Below are 15,415 nucleotides of genomic sequence, written 5' to 3' on the forward strand. Positions count from 1 at the left end.
CTAGAAAAGAAGTGAGCACTCGCTTCTGGGACTTGTAGTTGCAAAGGGAAAATATGTTGTAGTTTATCAAATCACAGGTCATGTGACTCGACCATAAGAGCGACGTCAACATAAAATCAGTTTGTACCGAAGTCTGTACCCAAACGCTTTCATAAGGACAAGTTCGCTCTACAGGTAAGTGACGTATATCTTGATCATTACAAGAAGATTAGTAATGTGTTAAATGTAATGTTTGGGATAGGTAATCTGTGCCAACAACAACAATAAGGTAGGGATGGACACTGCATGTTATTTTCACTTCATAGTTGGCTACTGAACTTAAATCTATTGAGACCAGCTATGTTTTATTCCTCTATAGGTTGGTCAGAATGTATACCCTATACATTCTTAGTGGACTGCTGGCACTGGTTGCAAGCAAACCCTGTGGTAACTATAATTTATCCTTGAAACACAATAACACCTGATTGGTAAACATGTGCATGCCTCTGTCTAGGCCTGAGTTTCCTCACAAATGTATTTATTCAAAACAAGTTATTCGAAGAGCCAGTTGGAAAGTATAGAGGTGGACCACGTACCAATTCACCCACTGGCAGTACTGTCAATGATTTTGCAATGGATTATTGGATGAGTCTGAATAGATAATCCACAACCCCTCTTGTTGAACAAATCTACTGTGATGCAAATAATCTCACATGTGTCCTGTCACCTCTGCTCTGTTGATGTTCTGTAATTTGATGCACAGAATGTATTTCATGTTGCTAAGGTGTTCTTATCAGTACATATGTCTATGTCAGTGCCTGCAAAACCCCACTGGCACTGGGCAGAATCTCAATTGCATACTCCTTGTGTCCTTTAGCCTCCTCAAAACCCATTGGAGGAGATCAGAGAAGAGGGACCTCTGGTTTCTCATCCAATGGGTTTTGAGAAGGAGGTGAGGAGTGTGCAATTCTCTCTGAGCCGGTTGTACTTGTCATGTGTCAATTACATCAAGGTGACCTTTGGAGAAGGCATACTTAGGACACATTGGCTGCCTTGTGGAAATTCCTTTTGGTTATTAAGTTGCTAAGGTCTTTGCTTCTCCATTGTGTGTGCATGATTGCTGATACAGCACAGGAAACACTGGCTGTGCAATGCTTTGAACTCGATGACACTTTATATGATCTCAGTGAACACACAGCAGGTCTTTTGTAGTCTTACTGTGGGTTTATTAGTCATATCTCTTACAGAGCATCTCTTTGGTAACATTGGAAGTTATCCTTGGGCAAGTTATTTAACTTGTGGTTATGCTAAATGTGAAGTGATTTTACTTCCATACTGCATCATTTTTGTGTTGCTTCAGTTTTCAATCTGTATTGTGTGTCCAGATCCTGTAGGATCAGAGCCTGGTGAGCTGCTCCTCTCACTCAATAAGAATCTGCTGCGTTCTCTGGAGGACGAAGGAACGTCCCCCAATCCCAGTGTGCACCTGGCCCTGCGGCTGTCCACTCACCACAACCTTGGCATGGAGAGTGATCACCTGAATGCACTTAAAACAGATTTACACAATGACATTGAGAGGTAAAATAGCATGTTTATAAAGCCCTTCTTAATAAGTGCAAACATAATTTTATGTATTCCATGTCTTAAAAATGACCTGCAGTGTGTTTATTCAATTTCTTGTTTTCAGTTACAATTGATACTTCAAATGGCCACTGGACTATTTACATTGACACTGCTGCTTCTCGCTGTTTATTATCTATGCATAGTCACTTCACCCCTACCTACATGTATAAATTACCTCGACTAATCTGTACTCCTGCACATTGACTCGGTATCAGTACCCCCTGTATATAGCCTCGTTATTTTATTGTTTTACTTTGTATAATTTTTTTAAACTTTAGTTTATTTGGTAAATGTTTTTTTTACTCTTCTTGAACTGCACTGTTGGTTAAGGGCTTGTAAGTAAGCATTTCACAGTAAGGTCTACACTTGTATTTGGAGCATGTGACAAATAGTTTGATTAAGATTATATTGAATAATCTTTACCCTTCAAAAACCTTCAGTCTCTCCGCCTTACCCTGTATCCTCTCCTTTCAGCTCTCTGGCCAACAGCCAGCCAGTGGTGGGTCTCCTGGCCCTGTACACTCTGGCCCTGAAGGCCTCCTGCTACGACCTCAACACCCTGACCTTCACTGTCAATCAGAGGAGCGAGACCCTGCTGACTCATCTCAAGAGACAGATGGAACTGGAGAAAGACCACATCGCCTGTAAGCCTCCTCATTCCTCCATCTGCCTCTACCATCTTTGTTAATGCTCTATAAAATGTCTGCCATTCTTTGTTTGTTCTCAGTTGCTGTTAATTATTTTGTCTGCTATGTCTGTCTTTCTCTGCTGCAGTCAGCCAGCGTCCTCTGACTAACTACTACCAGTATTCTCTGGGCGTGCTGGCACTGTGTGTGAGTGGAGTTAGAGTCAACTCTCACGTCAGCAACAAGCTCATCAGGGCTGTAGAGCATGGACATATCAAACATGAAGCCTCTGATAGCATTGGTAAGTCTGACCTTGGAATTTCAGTAGCACCTCCCTACTCTGAATCGGTTTTTCTATAGTTAAGCTGTTTAAAAATGTATTCACTCACACTGGCTCCCTCCCAATTAGATTCTATATAGGTGATTTCATGGAGATGACGCTATACCCTTGCTTCATCCCCTCTGTCCTTTTTTAGACACGTTTGCCATGGCTGGGATGGCCCTGCAGTGCCTGAAGGAGTCTGACACCCAGGTGCAGGATGCAGCTCTGGACAAAGCCCTGGACCTCATCAAGCTGAAGCTACTGGACTCCCAGCGGGCTGATGGTCACATGGGCAATGAGTTCAGCACAGGCCTGGCAGTGCAGGTAAGGACTGGGCCACTTCCCCTCTCGAGGCCTATATTAACATGTGCAGCATTTAAGTAAATGACTGATTGGTGCAATACAAGCATTTCGCATGCCAATAACATGGTGTCCCAGGCCCTGCTGGCGATGGGCAGCCAGGTGCAGGAGTGTGCTAGCTCCATGGAAGCCATGAGGTCAGATGTGAGGAAGGGAACCTATCTCAACCCCATGGCCATGTCCCAAACTCTGCCTGCTCTCCAGCAGAAATCCTACCTGCAAGTCAAGGGCAAGGAGTGCCGCAATGAGGATGGCAAGTGCTGCATTATCACCTAACTAAATAGTGGTCAATCTGTTTTTGAGGTGTGAGCCTCCTCACTCTGCTTGACTCTGCTTTGTGTGGTTTTCCTCTGCAGACAGCCTGGTCCTGGAGGTCAGGGAGCCAGTGACGGTGTTACAGAGTCATACCAACGTAGCCTTGAAGGTGGAGGTGGTCAAATCGCATGGGGCATCTGCTGTCTATTCTGTGGATGTGCCAACGGGCACCTCGTTGGTTGATGCCCTTGAACTCCTTCAAAAGAACAACATTGACTTCACGTGAGTTAATGGGGCGCTTCTGTTGTTTTTTTGGTTCCAAATGTATACTTTTTGGTGAGCTAATTTGTCTTGTATAAAAAAAACTTTATATAACTTCCCAATGTTGTGAATAGCTTAAAGTGTCCCATCATAAGTAGAACATTATGAATTGTCCTCCTTGCTCCATCCCCTGCCTACACTGCAGGTTTGAGAAGGAGACCAGCCTTTGGGGACCTTTCCTGAGTGTGGTGAATGGGGAACGGGCTAGACAGACCGACCGCAGATACTGGCAACTCTCCTCAGACGGTGACACTCTCAGCCAGGGTGAGAACATGCACATGCAAAAGATAACTTTCCTATGTCGTTTACTAGTTATTACTCAACAATACAATTGAATGTCTTAACTGCTTTGATCTAAACATTGATTTCCTCACTACTGTGACTAAAAATCAATGATTTGTTTCTCTATTAGGTATCAAAGATTTCAAGATTGAGACAGCTCAACAGATCACCATCAAAAACACCAGATACTGAGAATCAAAATGTGTGAATCACAGTGATTGACAAATGTGTCATGTCAAATTATCTGATGAGAAAGCAATCCAGCTCAAAAATGTGCTTTGTACTGTATGACATTTTAGGAGTAAGAAATCTGAGATTTTAGGATCCTCAAAGGTTTGCAACATCTTTTATGGACTTGATTCTGTCCCCTGGGGAGTGAAAATTCGCTGTTAATTTTAGCAGAGACAATCGACTCGCTAAATAGATTTTTATTTCTACCTCTATGGATTATTTTACTACACACATTGTGAGTTCACATTTTATAGATAATATAATTGCTTTGTTATACCTATCTGTTAAATGTGTGGTTTGAACGTTTTTGCATTTGAATAAATAACATGATAAATTTGTCTGCTTTATTTTGCCAGTTGTTACAGAAATATGATAGCAAAATATCCAGACATTTTAGCTGTATTGTCTTAAGGGTTGGGGTGGGCAGTGTTACCAAAAGTAGGCTGAGCCTATCCTCCAGTCCTTGGTATTAGTAAATAATTATGATAAAGTGGAGGTGAGAATGAAATAAAACTCAAATCACGTCCCCACCCTTGCATTTCACACCCAGGAGCAACAGCAGGTGGCAGTAGCTATGCACCAGCTAAGATTATTTATTTTTAACTCGACAACCGGAAATGCAGGGCTGCTGTCCAAAACATCCGGCTTTAGCAAGCGTGTGACAAATTGAGACGTATGAGAAGCCAAAAATAAATAAAACGCAGCCTTTAGAAGAGCATTAATTAAACTTGTATGGCGGCGCTGTAAACTATATTTTAATGTAATGCTGTTCAAATCATGCCTCTTGTGTATGTTATTTAATGGTCGAACTTGGCATTGATTTCTTGTGACAGCTACTAGCTAGCTAACGTTACTGTAGCCCTAAACAGTTTGACCTAACCATAGCTAGCCATCTGGTCACTAATGTCATGTACTCATTCTACCGGTTCATGGTGTTGAATCTGATTTCCCACTGTAAAAACCTCACAGTCTCGTTGCGATATATCGGATCGGTTCAGAAGGTTAAGCGGCATTTTTTGAGAACCCGCCGAGACGAAAATCGAGTGCTTCTCTACTCAACAAGGGCGAGAAGGGCGACCAACCTCTGCCTGTTGCGCTCACCACACTGCCATTCAAGCACCGGGCCAATGGACGACATTAACCGAGTTAAGAGGGTCTCTATTGAAGGCAACATTGGTAAGCGTGAGCATGATTTTCAGGCAGTTGGAGTAAACTAGAGGTGACAAGAGTAGAGTATTGAGTAGAGTATTGACTTGAGGAAGTTGATCGTGGACAAGATGGCGGAAACTGAGGTTTTGTTTGAAACTGTTAGTGAGTCGGGTGAAGCTAATAGTACAGAAAGTGACAATGAGTGGCGAAGAAAAGGGGAAACAAAAGAAGTAATGCTGTGGTGTAAAATAGGAAACCACTAGACTTTTTTGTTGTCAGAGTGAGGGTTTTGGATCAATGCTACTTGGGAAATCCGTTTAACATCTCAAGGAAAATCTGGAATGTGTGTTAGAGGAAAGTGTGGAGTCGGTGAGAGTCACAGGAAGTGGTCGTATTTAGATTTTTTTTGTGTCTGACGAGCAGAAGAAGCGTGCTTTAAGACTCAAAAAGATATAGGAGTGGAATATTTCCTGTATGGATTTTCGTAGCCAGGCGCATATCAAGGGAGTTATTTCTGTGGTGGCGCAAGAAAAAGGCAGAGGATATTACTGAAGACATCGATGGAGTGGTTGGTTCACGTCGACTGACCTGTATGGTGGATGGAAAAAATGAATTCACTTCATCCACGCTACTGTTCTTTGATGAAGTCTCTCCCTTCTCATATAAAGTTAGGATTCATGAGATACCATGTAAGAGCTTTTGTGCACGCGCCCCTTCAGTGTCATGCATGTAAAATATTTGGTCATGTGTGTAGAAGGGAAGAGTATCTATGCCAGATGAAGTGAAATGCTGCAACTGTAAAGGTGAACATGCCCCTGAATTCCTGGAGTGCCCTGTTAGGGTGAAGGCGAATGAGGTGGCAATGGTAAGGAGTGTCCAGCGCGTCTCCTATCTAGAGGCGGTGAGAAGAACAAGTGGCAGGGAAGAAACAATGGTAGTATAGCCACCACAACCAGTGAAGGGTTCTCATCAACTGAGGGATTGTGAAATGCTACATGTTAAAAAGGTGGACTTGATATTATTTATTGCAATGGTCATAGACTTCTTCTCCGCTTGTGCTGTACAGTTTAAGAACTGGAATCATTGTGAATGCCACTGAACGTTTTTTGGGTCTTCGTGATCCGAGGCCGTGCAAGAATTCCTGTCGGTGAATGTACTGCCATCACAGGCCCCTGAGCCTGTGTAGGGATGTATTTTGGAGTGGACTGTGACTGAAGAATTGGGTTGGGTTTTCTTAGTTGATGTGTTTTATTTTGTATGATGATGTTTTCCCCCTTTCCCGCAATGTTTTTTTTGGTGTGTTATTCAATATCCCGTCCAGCTGGTGGCTGTAATGCACCATTAAGGTTGGATGCCAACCGCCGTTAAACACCATCGAAGAAGAGTATTGACTTGTCTGGTTTGGTGATGCTGTTCTTGTTCTACGCCATCTTCAGCGGTAGGAAAGTCGACTTTCGCGCAACTCCTGCAGTTTGCTGGCCAAGACTGGGAAGTGGTTCCTGAGCCCGTGGGGAAATGGCAGAGCATCGAGAGTGGGTCTTCACAAGTAAGTTAATCACCAATGTTGACAGCTTATGAATATGGATCATGAATGGTCACTTATTCATATGCCATATTATTAAAGATAGTTTACATTCAGTCTCCTTAAATTAAATGTTGTTAGCTACACAATCAATAAGAGAGACGGGCTGGGGAAAATCCTTGTTTATTGTATCTATTATCTAATTGCTTGGTCACTTTTTTCTGGCCCATCTCATCAGCAGAAGGTCAGTAACCTGTTGGATATGATGTACCAGGACCCTCAGCGCTGGTCCTACACCTTTCAGACCAACTCCTGCATGAGCCGCATGCGCACCCAGCTGCAGCCACCACCAGCACGCCTGCTCAGAGCAGAGGGCGTCCCTGTGCAGGTCTTTGAGCGCTCTGTGTACAGTGATAGGTAAGAGGATGGGGAGATGGCAATATGTTGATGCTGCTTCTTGATTGTTTGTGCAGCTGTGCCCATGCTGCCCGTCTCCATTGCCTCCCCATACACATTTCATTTCTTCAGGTATGTATTTGCCCTGAACATGTTTGAGCTGGGCTGCATCAACTCTACAGAGTGGGCTGTCTACCAGGACTGGCATTCCTTCCTGGTGGAACAGTTTGGCCGTCAGGTGGAACTGGAGGGCATAATTTACCTCCGAGCCCCCCCGCAGGTACAGCCTTACATTCACTCTAGTATAAGTTGCTTTTATCAAGGGTGACTCACAAGCCGTACAGCATTTCCTAAATATAATTAAATATGAGTACAACATGCGAGTACTACTCCGCCGAAGGTTTTGGGAGGTCACAGTTGATGTTTTGTAGTAGATTGTGTAAGGTTTGGATTGTGTTTGTGTTCCTGTCAGAAGTGTATGGAGCGTCTGGGACAACGGGGGCGGGTGGAGGAGAAAGGAGTGCAGCTAGACTACCTGGAGAAACTACACACCCAGCATGAGAGGTGGCTCATAGACAAGAGCACTAAGTGAGTACACAACATGTTTAAACAAACTAACATATCCTGTTGTTCCATTCAGATTGTTTTTATTATGTGAGAGTTCCCTTGATTGTTATCTTATACTTATAAAGTGATGATGCTAAGATCTTTTGAGGTATTACATTTCCCGTTGTTGAATTTGCAGCAATGGTCAGTGTAATTCTGAAGGTTCTCGGGTGTTGTAATGGTCAGTGTTTCATGCAGTGACTTTCTCTCTCCCTAGGCTGCACTTTGAGCGGTTGACCCGGGTGCCTGTATTGGTGCTGGATGCCAGTCTAGAGTTTGAGGAGGACCCTAAGGTGTGGGCCAAATTTATCACACAGGTATGTGACAAAATAAAATCTACATTCATGCACAACTACACACACATGCCAATACCTACCTCTTGGTCTGAAGGTTGTACCATAGTTTGACAGTCATATCTAGATGGGATACGGCTTTTGTCAAATTTGATGTCAAAATATATTTTTGGTGCGTTTTCGCGAACCCTAACCCATTTCCTAACCTTAAACTAAGTCTCATAACCTGCTATGTTAATTCTACTTGAAAATAAAGGAGAGCCGCACTCTCTAGGAGCTCAGATGCAAAAATGTTATATCCAACGTTTCAACAGACAAGCTGTCTTCATCAGGGTATAATCACAAACACTGCGGGATGACTCATTTATATAGTGTCAAAAGACACACAGGTGTCTAATCATGGCCAAGAGTGGCCTAATATCATTGGTTAATTCTCAAATATTTAAATGGCATACAAAGAACAGCATACAAAAAACAAATGGATAGCATACGATCATAGATTTATTTTATACTACACAAGCTTACAAACAATTACAATGGCAAAGTCACAATAATCACAAGAATGGCTTCAGATCAAAGTCTACGTTGAGACCGAAGGGAGCAAGGGTCTTTAAGTTAAAGATCCAGGCAGCCTCTCGTTTTAACAACAAATTATTAAGGTCACCCCCTCTCCTAGGGTGGGTGACATGTTCAATGCCAATATAACGCAGAGATGAAATCGAGTGTCCTGACTCCAAAAAGTGGGCCGCAACTGGGTAAGTCAAGTTTTTGCACCTTATGGTGCTACGATGCTCCGAGATACGTACTTTTAATTTGCGCTTTGTTTTACCCACAATTTTTACCACAAGGACAAGTTATAAGATAAATAACTGCCTTAGTGGAGCACGTAATAACACCTTTGATTGGGATCGTTTTCCCTGTTTGTGGGTGTTTGAAGGATCTGCATTTATAAGTTCCATTGCATAGAGCACAGCCATTACACTTGTAATTTCCATCCAGTAGGGGCGCAAATAGACGTTGTAAAGGAATATCTTGGGGTGGTAAATCAGTGTACCAATTGGTCTCTGAGATTTCTACCCCGCGAGAATACGACCAAGGGAAGGTCCGAAAACACATTACCGAGACTATCATCGGATTTTAGAATGTGCCAATGTTTGTGAACGATTCCCTTAATTTGTTCAGAGCACTTTGAATAGCGGGTAGTTAGAATGCAAGAATGCGTCTTTTTGCGAGACTGCCCTTAAGGTCATGTCTCGTTTTGTTTAGAATTTTCTCAATGGCAATATTAATCTGATCATTTTTGTACCCCCTCTCCTTGAAGTGTCTTTGCGTCTCAGCCATATTTCTGTCGAAATCTGATAGTTTTTTGCAAATTCTTTTGATTCGACAGAATTGGCCGTAGGGCAAACTATTTTTCAAGGGAAGTGGGTGACAACTGTCAGCCCTCAACAAACTGTTACGATCAGTAGGTTTCCTGTAAAGATCAGTGTATAGAACATTATTTTCACACAAGATCAGAAGATCAAGAAAACTGATTTGACGTGTATCAGATTGCATAGTAAATCTCAAATGTTCAGAACAGGAGTTAAGGAAAGCATGGAATGCCTGGAGCTGTTTTGCATCACCCCTCCATAGAACAAAAATATCATCAATATACCGTTTCCAAATAATGCTGTTAGGCAAGAAAACATTTTTGAGAGGATTGAAAATAGACTGTTTCTCCATCTAACCCACATACAAATTAGCATAGTTAGGAGCCATGGGGGATCCCATAGCAGTACCCTTCGTCTGAATAAAGAAATAATTTAGAAACATGAAATAGTTGTGTGTGAGTACTATTTCAGCCAATGTTATAATGCATGCACTGGAAGGTAGTTTATTAGGGTCACGTTGCAGAAGAAAATGTTCCACAGCTTCAATACCACCCTCGTGTGGAATATGTGTATAACGACTCAACATCAAAAGTAACTAACAAGGTATTCTCAGGGAGAGGATCAAGAGATTCAATGATCGAGATCATACTGCTGGTGTCCTTTACAAAGGAGGGGAGCTGTTCTGCGAGTGGTCTAATAAAAAAGTCAACAAAAGTAGATAGAGGGGCTGTTACTGCATCAATGCCCGCTACAATAAGGCGCCCTGGAGGTTTTGTAACATTCTTGTGTAATTTCGGCAAAGTATAGAAAGTGGCAATTTTAGGGTGTTGAATAGACAAAAAGTAATGTTCTTTATTGGTTATCTGACCAGAACTTAAATACCCATCTAGGACAGTAAAGATAGTATTCTGAAATTGGGAAGTAGGGTCACTTCTGAGTTTCTTGTAAAAGGTGTTGTCAAGCAGCTATCTATGACAGTCATTTACATAAGCTGTCCTATCCATGTGTACAACCGACCCACCCTTATCAGCAGGACGAATAAGGACTGAGGTATCGGATTGTAAATCAAGCAAAGCTTGTTTTTCATCCTTAGGTAAATTATGGAAAGATTTGGACTCCTGTTTGTTCTTAAGGAGATGAGCAACATCTTTTTCAACAAGTCTACAATATGTCTCGATAGAGTGATTGCGATTGGCTGGAGGTACAAAATAACTGTTGCTTCTAAAAGGAGTCGGAGTATGTGCAGGTGAGCAACCTACTGGTTCAATAGAAATGTCAGGATTAGGGGAGCTAAAGTATTCCCTTAAACGGATGTTTCTAAAAAACTTGAACATGTCTACCGTAACATCAAAATCGTTGCACTGGGTTGTAGGCACAAAAGATAACCCTTTATTAACCCTTTATTAAGCAAAGAGACATGGGCAGGGCTCAATATCTTGCTTGATAAATTAAAGACACTCAGTCCCGTGGGTTCTGGGACCGTGTGAACGACACCATTCTGTATACATCTGGCCCTTCTTTGGACACTGTGTTAACTAACCTCCAAATGAGCTTCAATGCCATACAACACTCCTTCCGTGGCCTCCAACTGCTCTTAAACGCTAGTAAAACCAAATGCATGATTTTCAACCGTTCGCTGCCCGCACCTGCCCGCCCGACTAGCATCACTACCCTGGACGGTTCTGACCTAGAATATGTGGACAACTACAAATACCTAGGTGTCTGGCTAGACTGTAAACTCTCCTTCCAGACTCATATTAAACATCTCCAATCCAAAATCAAATCTAGAATCGGCTTTCTATTTCGCAACAAAGCCTCCTTCACTCACGCCGCCAAACTTACCCTAGTAAAACTGACTATCCTACCGATCCTCGACTTCGGCGATGTCATCTACAAAATAGCTTCCAATACTCTACTCAGACTGCATCCAGTTCGCTATCACAGTGCCAACCGTTTTGTTACCAAAGCCCCTTATGCCACCCACCACTGCGACCTGTATGCTCTAGTCGGCTGGCCCTCGCTACATATTCGTCGCCAGACCCACTGGCTCCAGGTCATAAGTCTTTGCTAGGTAAAGCTCCGCCTTATCTCAGCTCACTGGTCACGATAACAACACCCACCCGTAGCACGCACTCCAGCAGGTATATCTCACTGGTCATCCCCAAAGCCAACACCTCCTTTGGCCACCTTTCCTTCCAGTTCTCTGCTGCCAGTGACTGGAATGAATTGCAAAAATCGCTGAAGCTGGAGACTTATATTTCCCTCACTAACTTTAAACATCAGCTAACCAATCGCTGCAGCTGTACATAGTCCATCTGTGAATAGCCCACCCAATCTACCTACCTCATCCCCATATTGTTTTTATTTACTTTTCTGCTCTTTTGCACAACAGTATCTCTACTTGCACATCATCTGCTCATTTATCACTCGTGTTAATCTGCTTAATTGTAATTACTTCGCTACAATGACATATTTATTGCCTACCTCACACCATTTGCACACACTGTATATAGACTGTCTTTCTTTCTATTGTGTTATTGACTGTACACTTGTTTATTCCATGTGTAACTCTGTTGTTGTTTGTGTCGCACTGCTTTGCTTTATCTTGGCCAGGTCGCAGTTGTAAATGAGAACTTGTTCTCAACTAGCTTACCTGGTTAAATAATATTGATAGAAGCTGTATCCCTTCTAGACAAAACCCAGTTTGACCACATGGGGGCACTTATGACAGTCTTGCTGTTGGAAAACTTTTAATTTCTACCTTTTTGTTTGTCTTCAATATTAGTAAGGTGCTAATATGTCTTGATGTTTTCACATTTGAATATTTCTGATGTCTTGTGTGTTTGATATGAAGTATTTATTGGAGTTGTATGAGGTTGTTTGATATATTGGGTTCTTGGTGGTCTCTTATTTCCCTCTACTTAGGTGAAGGACTTCTTCAGTGGACTATGATGTACAGTCAGTTGTGCGGTTATGAACTCCATGGGATCAAGATATCTGCAACCATTTGGACCTCAGTCAGTATATGGCATTTACAAATGTAAACTTGCAACTGTTCTGTCTGATTTATCCCCCACATCCTTTCACTATATCCTCACTTATTTTGGGGTATGTCAAGCTTCCAATTGTGGGGTTTCCGTTGGCTAATTACAGATTTCAGTATGCTTTTAACCATGTTTGTGAATATAGAATCAAATCTATATTGGACCATATTCAACATAAATAAAGAAGCCGTTTTTGGATTGTTATCTGGGAACTGTAAAAAAAAAGTAGGCCACAATCTGATGCAAAATTGTCTGGTGTTGTGGAAATTCTAACCAATAAGGAGAGACTTATTTCTTCAAACAATCATACTTTAATATCGATTAATTATTGCAATTATGGAGCTGATCAAAGTTAAGAGCCCAACAATACAGGAGGTAAGTACTTCAATGGGTTTCGATTTCATAATATTGATAGGCAGAAAATCGATAAATAATTGTTTTACTACTGTCGAGAATCTTTGGTCATGCGAGTCTTAAATTAACATTTTCAATTTACTTTTGTTTAATGTTTAAAAAAAAAAAAAAAAAAAAAATGTACGGCGGCCAGGATGATGCAGGGAACTTTAGTGAACTATTCAATAGTAATGACTATTTAGAAACAAGCACTGGTATACATAATTGGTTAATAAAAACGATGTGTGTCTATTAGTGGAATCTTAATCTGATCTCAATTCCACATGGCCTGTCCGACCTAATGAAAATAGTTTGAAATGTTAACTAATATGACTGTTTTTTAAAGTGTGAAATCAGAATGGGTTCTAACAGCTAAGATCATACATCAACTAGGAGTATAGTCCTACGACCTAATGAATGTAAATGTCTGGATAGTTTCGAAAGACAATGACCTTGGCTAAATGCTGTCTTGTCGTCCCTCTGATGCAACACAGTCTCACATTCAATTCGCGCATATATGTACAAAATGTATTTCAGCAGATTTCGTGTGTTTTTGTGCATTTTTGGGGTGGTTGTATTTCAGCAGATTTCGTGCGTTTTTGTGCATTTTTTGGGGTGGTTCAATTCGTTTGAAAATACACTAATTTCTGTGCTACTTAATTCGTGCGAAAAGACACGAATTTAACCAGTAGGCGACACACAAGCCGTTGCAACAACCATGTAGACACGATAATTTGTATTTCATTTTTGTTCTTCTTAATGGCTAATTCAACGTCATGAATATACAGAAATGTTGTCTTTGTTTAACCATGTTTTAAAATGTGTCGTTGTATGCCTATATGTACTGTTTTAGACTTGCTGAACAGAATTTTTGAGAAAAGACGCACATTTAAGTGCGACTTAATTCGTGGGAAATATTGTTTTATTAATGCCAATGCTGTTTTCTGTGCTTGATTTCGCTTAATACTTTGGATACTGGTGCACTTGTAATCAGAACGCCTTTTTGTCATGTAGGCAACCATACACGATTTTCTTCATAACCCATTTCATATTTCGTGGAGCCTAAATTACACAATTTTCTTCATAATGCATGTATTACATGTGAATGTAAAATAATGAATTATGTTGGCTTACACTTATGGCCTTTCCAAGGCCTTTCCATACCTTAAGGGAACATTTTAGCACTCGCCATATGGTTAGTGAGAAACGCCACATTGCAAATGTAAGGTCCCTTACTAGACATCCTGCAACGTTTCTAAAATTCGTGGACGGCGTCGGGCCATGCGCGGGGGAGAGATCTTTCAGGAAGTCATCAAACTAAATCTCTCGGACGTTCGGTTTCCGTTTTATAAAAATAACACATTTTGGTCATTTTTCCGCAGTCTCGGAAATTCCCACCAAAGGGAAAATAAATAATATTGCAAATGCACAAGCACATTGCAAATGCATGTGGCCTTTTCTCCTAAACGGAAAATATTTCGAAGACGTAATGGACAGTTGGCCCCGAACAAGATGGCGTCGAGGCCTCAACGCTTTTTGAGTTATGGCCATTTTTCTGGGATTAAAGGTCAAAAACGCAAAGTAGGGTGCTAATTTGACCGCTTCACGTCAAAGTACATAAGCATACGGTGTCAGGAAAAAAAGAACCAGCCATTTATCTATCGTAATTTAAGAGAAATCGTACATTGACAAATTGGTCATGTTCACAAAAAGGAGTTAAAAAAAAAAAAAATTACAGATCCAGTTGCAGTGTGTTCAGACGAACATTTTTTAAGTGGGTCTCGAAGCTCTGCCAGAATTCTGTGATTTTATGTGATTTTATGAAATAACACACACTCATTTAACCCTCTGTAAATAAGTCAGTTCTTAACATAAAGACTTAAACCTCAACATTATATAAGAGCCTACCCCAAGGAGGATATGTGTTCACTTTCAGCTTCCTATGTCAACCGGAAGTACCTTCAAATGGTGCCATAGGGTCAGTTTCGAAGGGTTAAAAAGGTCAGATCTGCCTCCCGGGTGGCGCAGTGGTCTAGGGCACTGCATCGCAGTGCTAGCTGCGCCACCAGAGTCTCTGGGTTTGCGCCCAGGCTCTGCCGCAGCCGGCCGCGACCGGGAGGTCCGTTGGCCTAGCGTCGTCCGGGTTAGGGAGGGTTTGGCCGGTAGGGATATCCTTGTCTCATCGCGCTCCAGCGACTCCTGTGGCGGGCCGGGGGCAGTGCGCGCTAGCCAAGGGGGCCATGTGCGCGGTGTTTCCTCCGACACATTGGTGCGGCTGGCTTCCGGGTTGGAGGCGCGCTGTGTTAAGAAGCAGTGCGGCTTGGTTGGGTTGTGCTTCAGAGGACGCGTGGCTTTCGACCTTCGTCTCTCCTGAGCCCATACGGGAGTTGTAGCGATGAGACAAGATAGTAATTACTAGCGATTGGATACCACGAAGAAAAGGGGATAAAAGGATGGAGTGAAAAAGTACGGTGCTTAAAGACACACAAAGCCTGCAATGGCATTGCCATTATCTCCAGGCCGTGCCGAGTTCAACGAGATGCCCCGCTTGACCGTAGCTAGCTCGGTCTGAGTGCAGCGACAGGGACAAGAAGAAGAACCCAAATGACCCTTTGACCTCAATTTCATATTTTTTTTGCT

The 15,415-nt window shown here is 42.1% G+C and overlaps 2 protein-coding genes across 5 annotated transcripts; both read left to right on the forward strand.

Annotated features, from left to right (window-relative positions):
• The first annotated feature begins 46 nt into the window (after positions 1-46).
• LOC139545344 (transcobalamin-2-like) lies at positions 47-4,337 on the forward strand. The gene is made up of 10 exons (XM_071353005.1): positions 47-174; positions 359-426; positions 1,365-1,557; positions 2,077-2,246; positions 2,377-2,529; positions 2,705-2,874; positions 2,989-3,167; positions 3,271-3,447; positions 3,632-3,750; positions 3,899-4,337. The coding sequence occupies exons 2-10, from the start codon at positions 369-371 to the stop codon at positions 3,958-3,960; spliced, it is 1,281 nt and encodes a 426-aa protein (XP_071209106.1). The 5' UTR covers positions 47-174; positions 359-368; the 3' UTR covers positions 3,961-4,337.
• A 284-nt stretch (positions 4,338-4,621) lies between these two features.
• dguok (deoxyguanosine kinase) lies at positions 4,622-12,618 on the forward strand. 4 transcript variants are annotated; one of them, XM_071353011.1, is made up of 7 exons: positions 4,622-5,175; positions 6,585-6,694; positions 6,909-7,087; positions 7,199-7,346; positions 7,539-7,654; positions 7,890-7,989; positions 12,264-12,618. In XM_071353011.1, exons 1-7 carry the CDS (start codon positions 4,908-4,910, stop codon positions 12,288-12,290), a joined length of 948 nt encoding a protein of 315 aa, XP_071209112.1. In that variant the 5' UTR covers positions 4,622-4,907; the 3' UTR covers positions 12,291-12,618. The 4 variants fall into 4 exon arrangements, with proteins under 4 accessions (XP_071209112.1, XP_071209113.1, XP_071209114.1 ...); XM_071353012.1 differs by having other exon boundaries at positions 4,747-5,175; positions 6,912-7,087; XM_071353013.1 differs by lacking the exon at positions 4,622-5,175 and adding an exon at positions 5,603-5,837.
• Positions 12,619-15,415: the final 2,797 nt, after the last annotated feature.

Source organism: Salvelinus alpinus, chromosome 19 (genome assembly GCF_045679555.1).
Source record: "Salvelinus alpinus chromosome 19, SLU_Salpinus.1, whole genome shotgun sequence".
NCBI classification, from domain to species: Eukaryota; Metazoa; Chordata; class Actinopteri; order Salmoniformes; family Salmonidae; genus Salvelinus; species Salvelinus alpinus.

Coding starts and splice junctions, on each gene's coding strand:
- dguok (XM_071353011.1), top strand. CDS start 4,908: ATGTACTCATTCTACCGGTTCATGGTGTTGAATCTGATTTCCCACTGT. Junction 7,088..7,198: donor CGCTCTGTGTACAGTGATAG/GTAAGAGGATGG, acceptor TCATTTCTTCAG/GTATGTATTTGCCCTGAACA. Junction 7,990..12,263: donor GGGCCAAATTTATCACACAG/GTATGTGACAAA, acceptor CCCTCTACTTAG/GTGAAGGACTTCTTCAGTGG.
- LOC139545344 (XM_071353005.1), top strand. CDS start 369: ATGTATACCCTATACATTCTTAGTGGACTGCTGGCACTGGTTGCAAGC. Junction 1,558..2,076: donor TTACACAATGACATTGAGAG/GTAAAATAGCAT, acceptor CTCTCCTTTCAG/CTCTCTGGCCAACAGCCAGC. Junction 2,530..2,704: donor TGAAGCCTCTGATAGCATTG/GTAAGTCTGACC, acceptor GTCCTTTTTTAG/ACACGTTTGCCATGGCTGGG.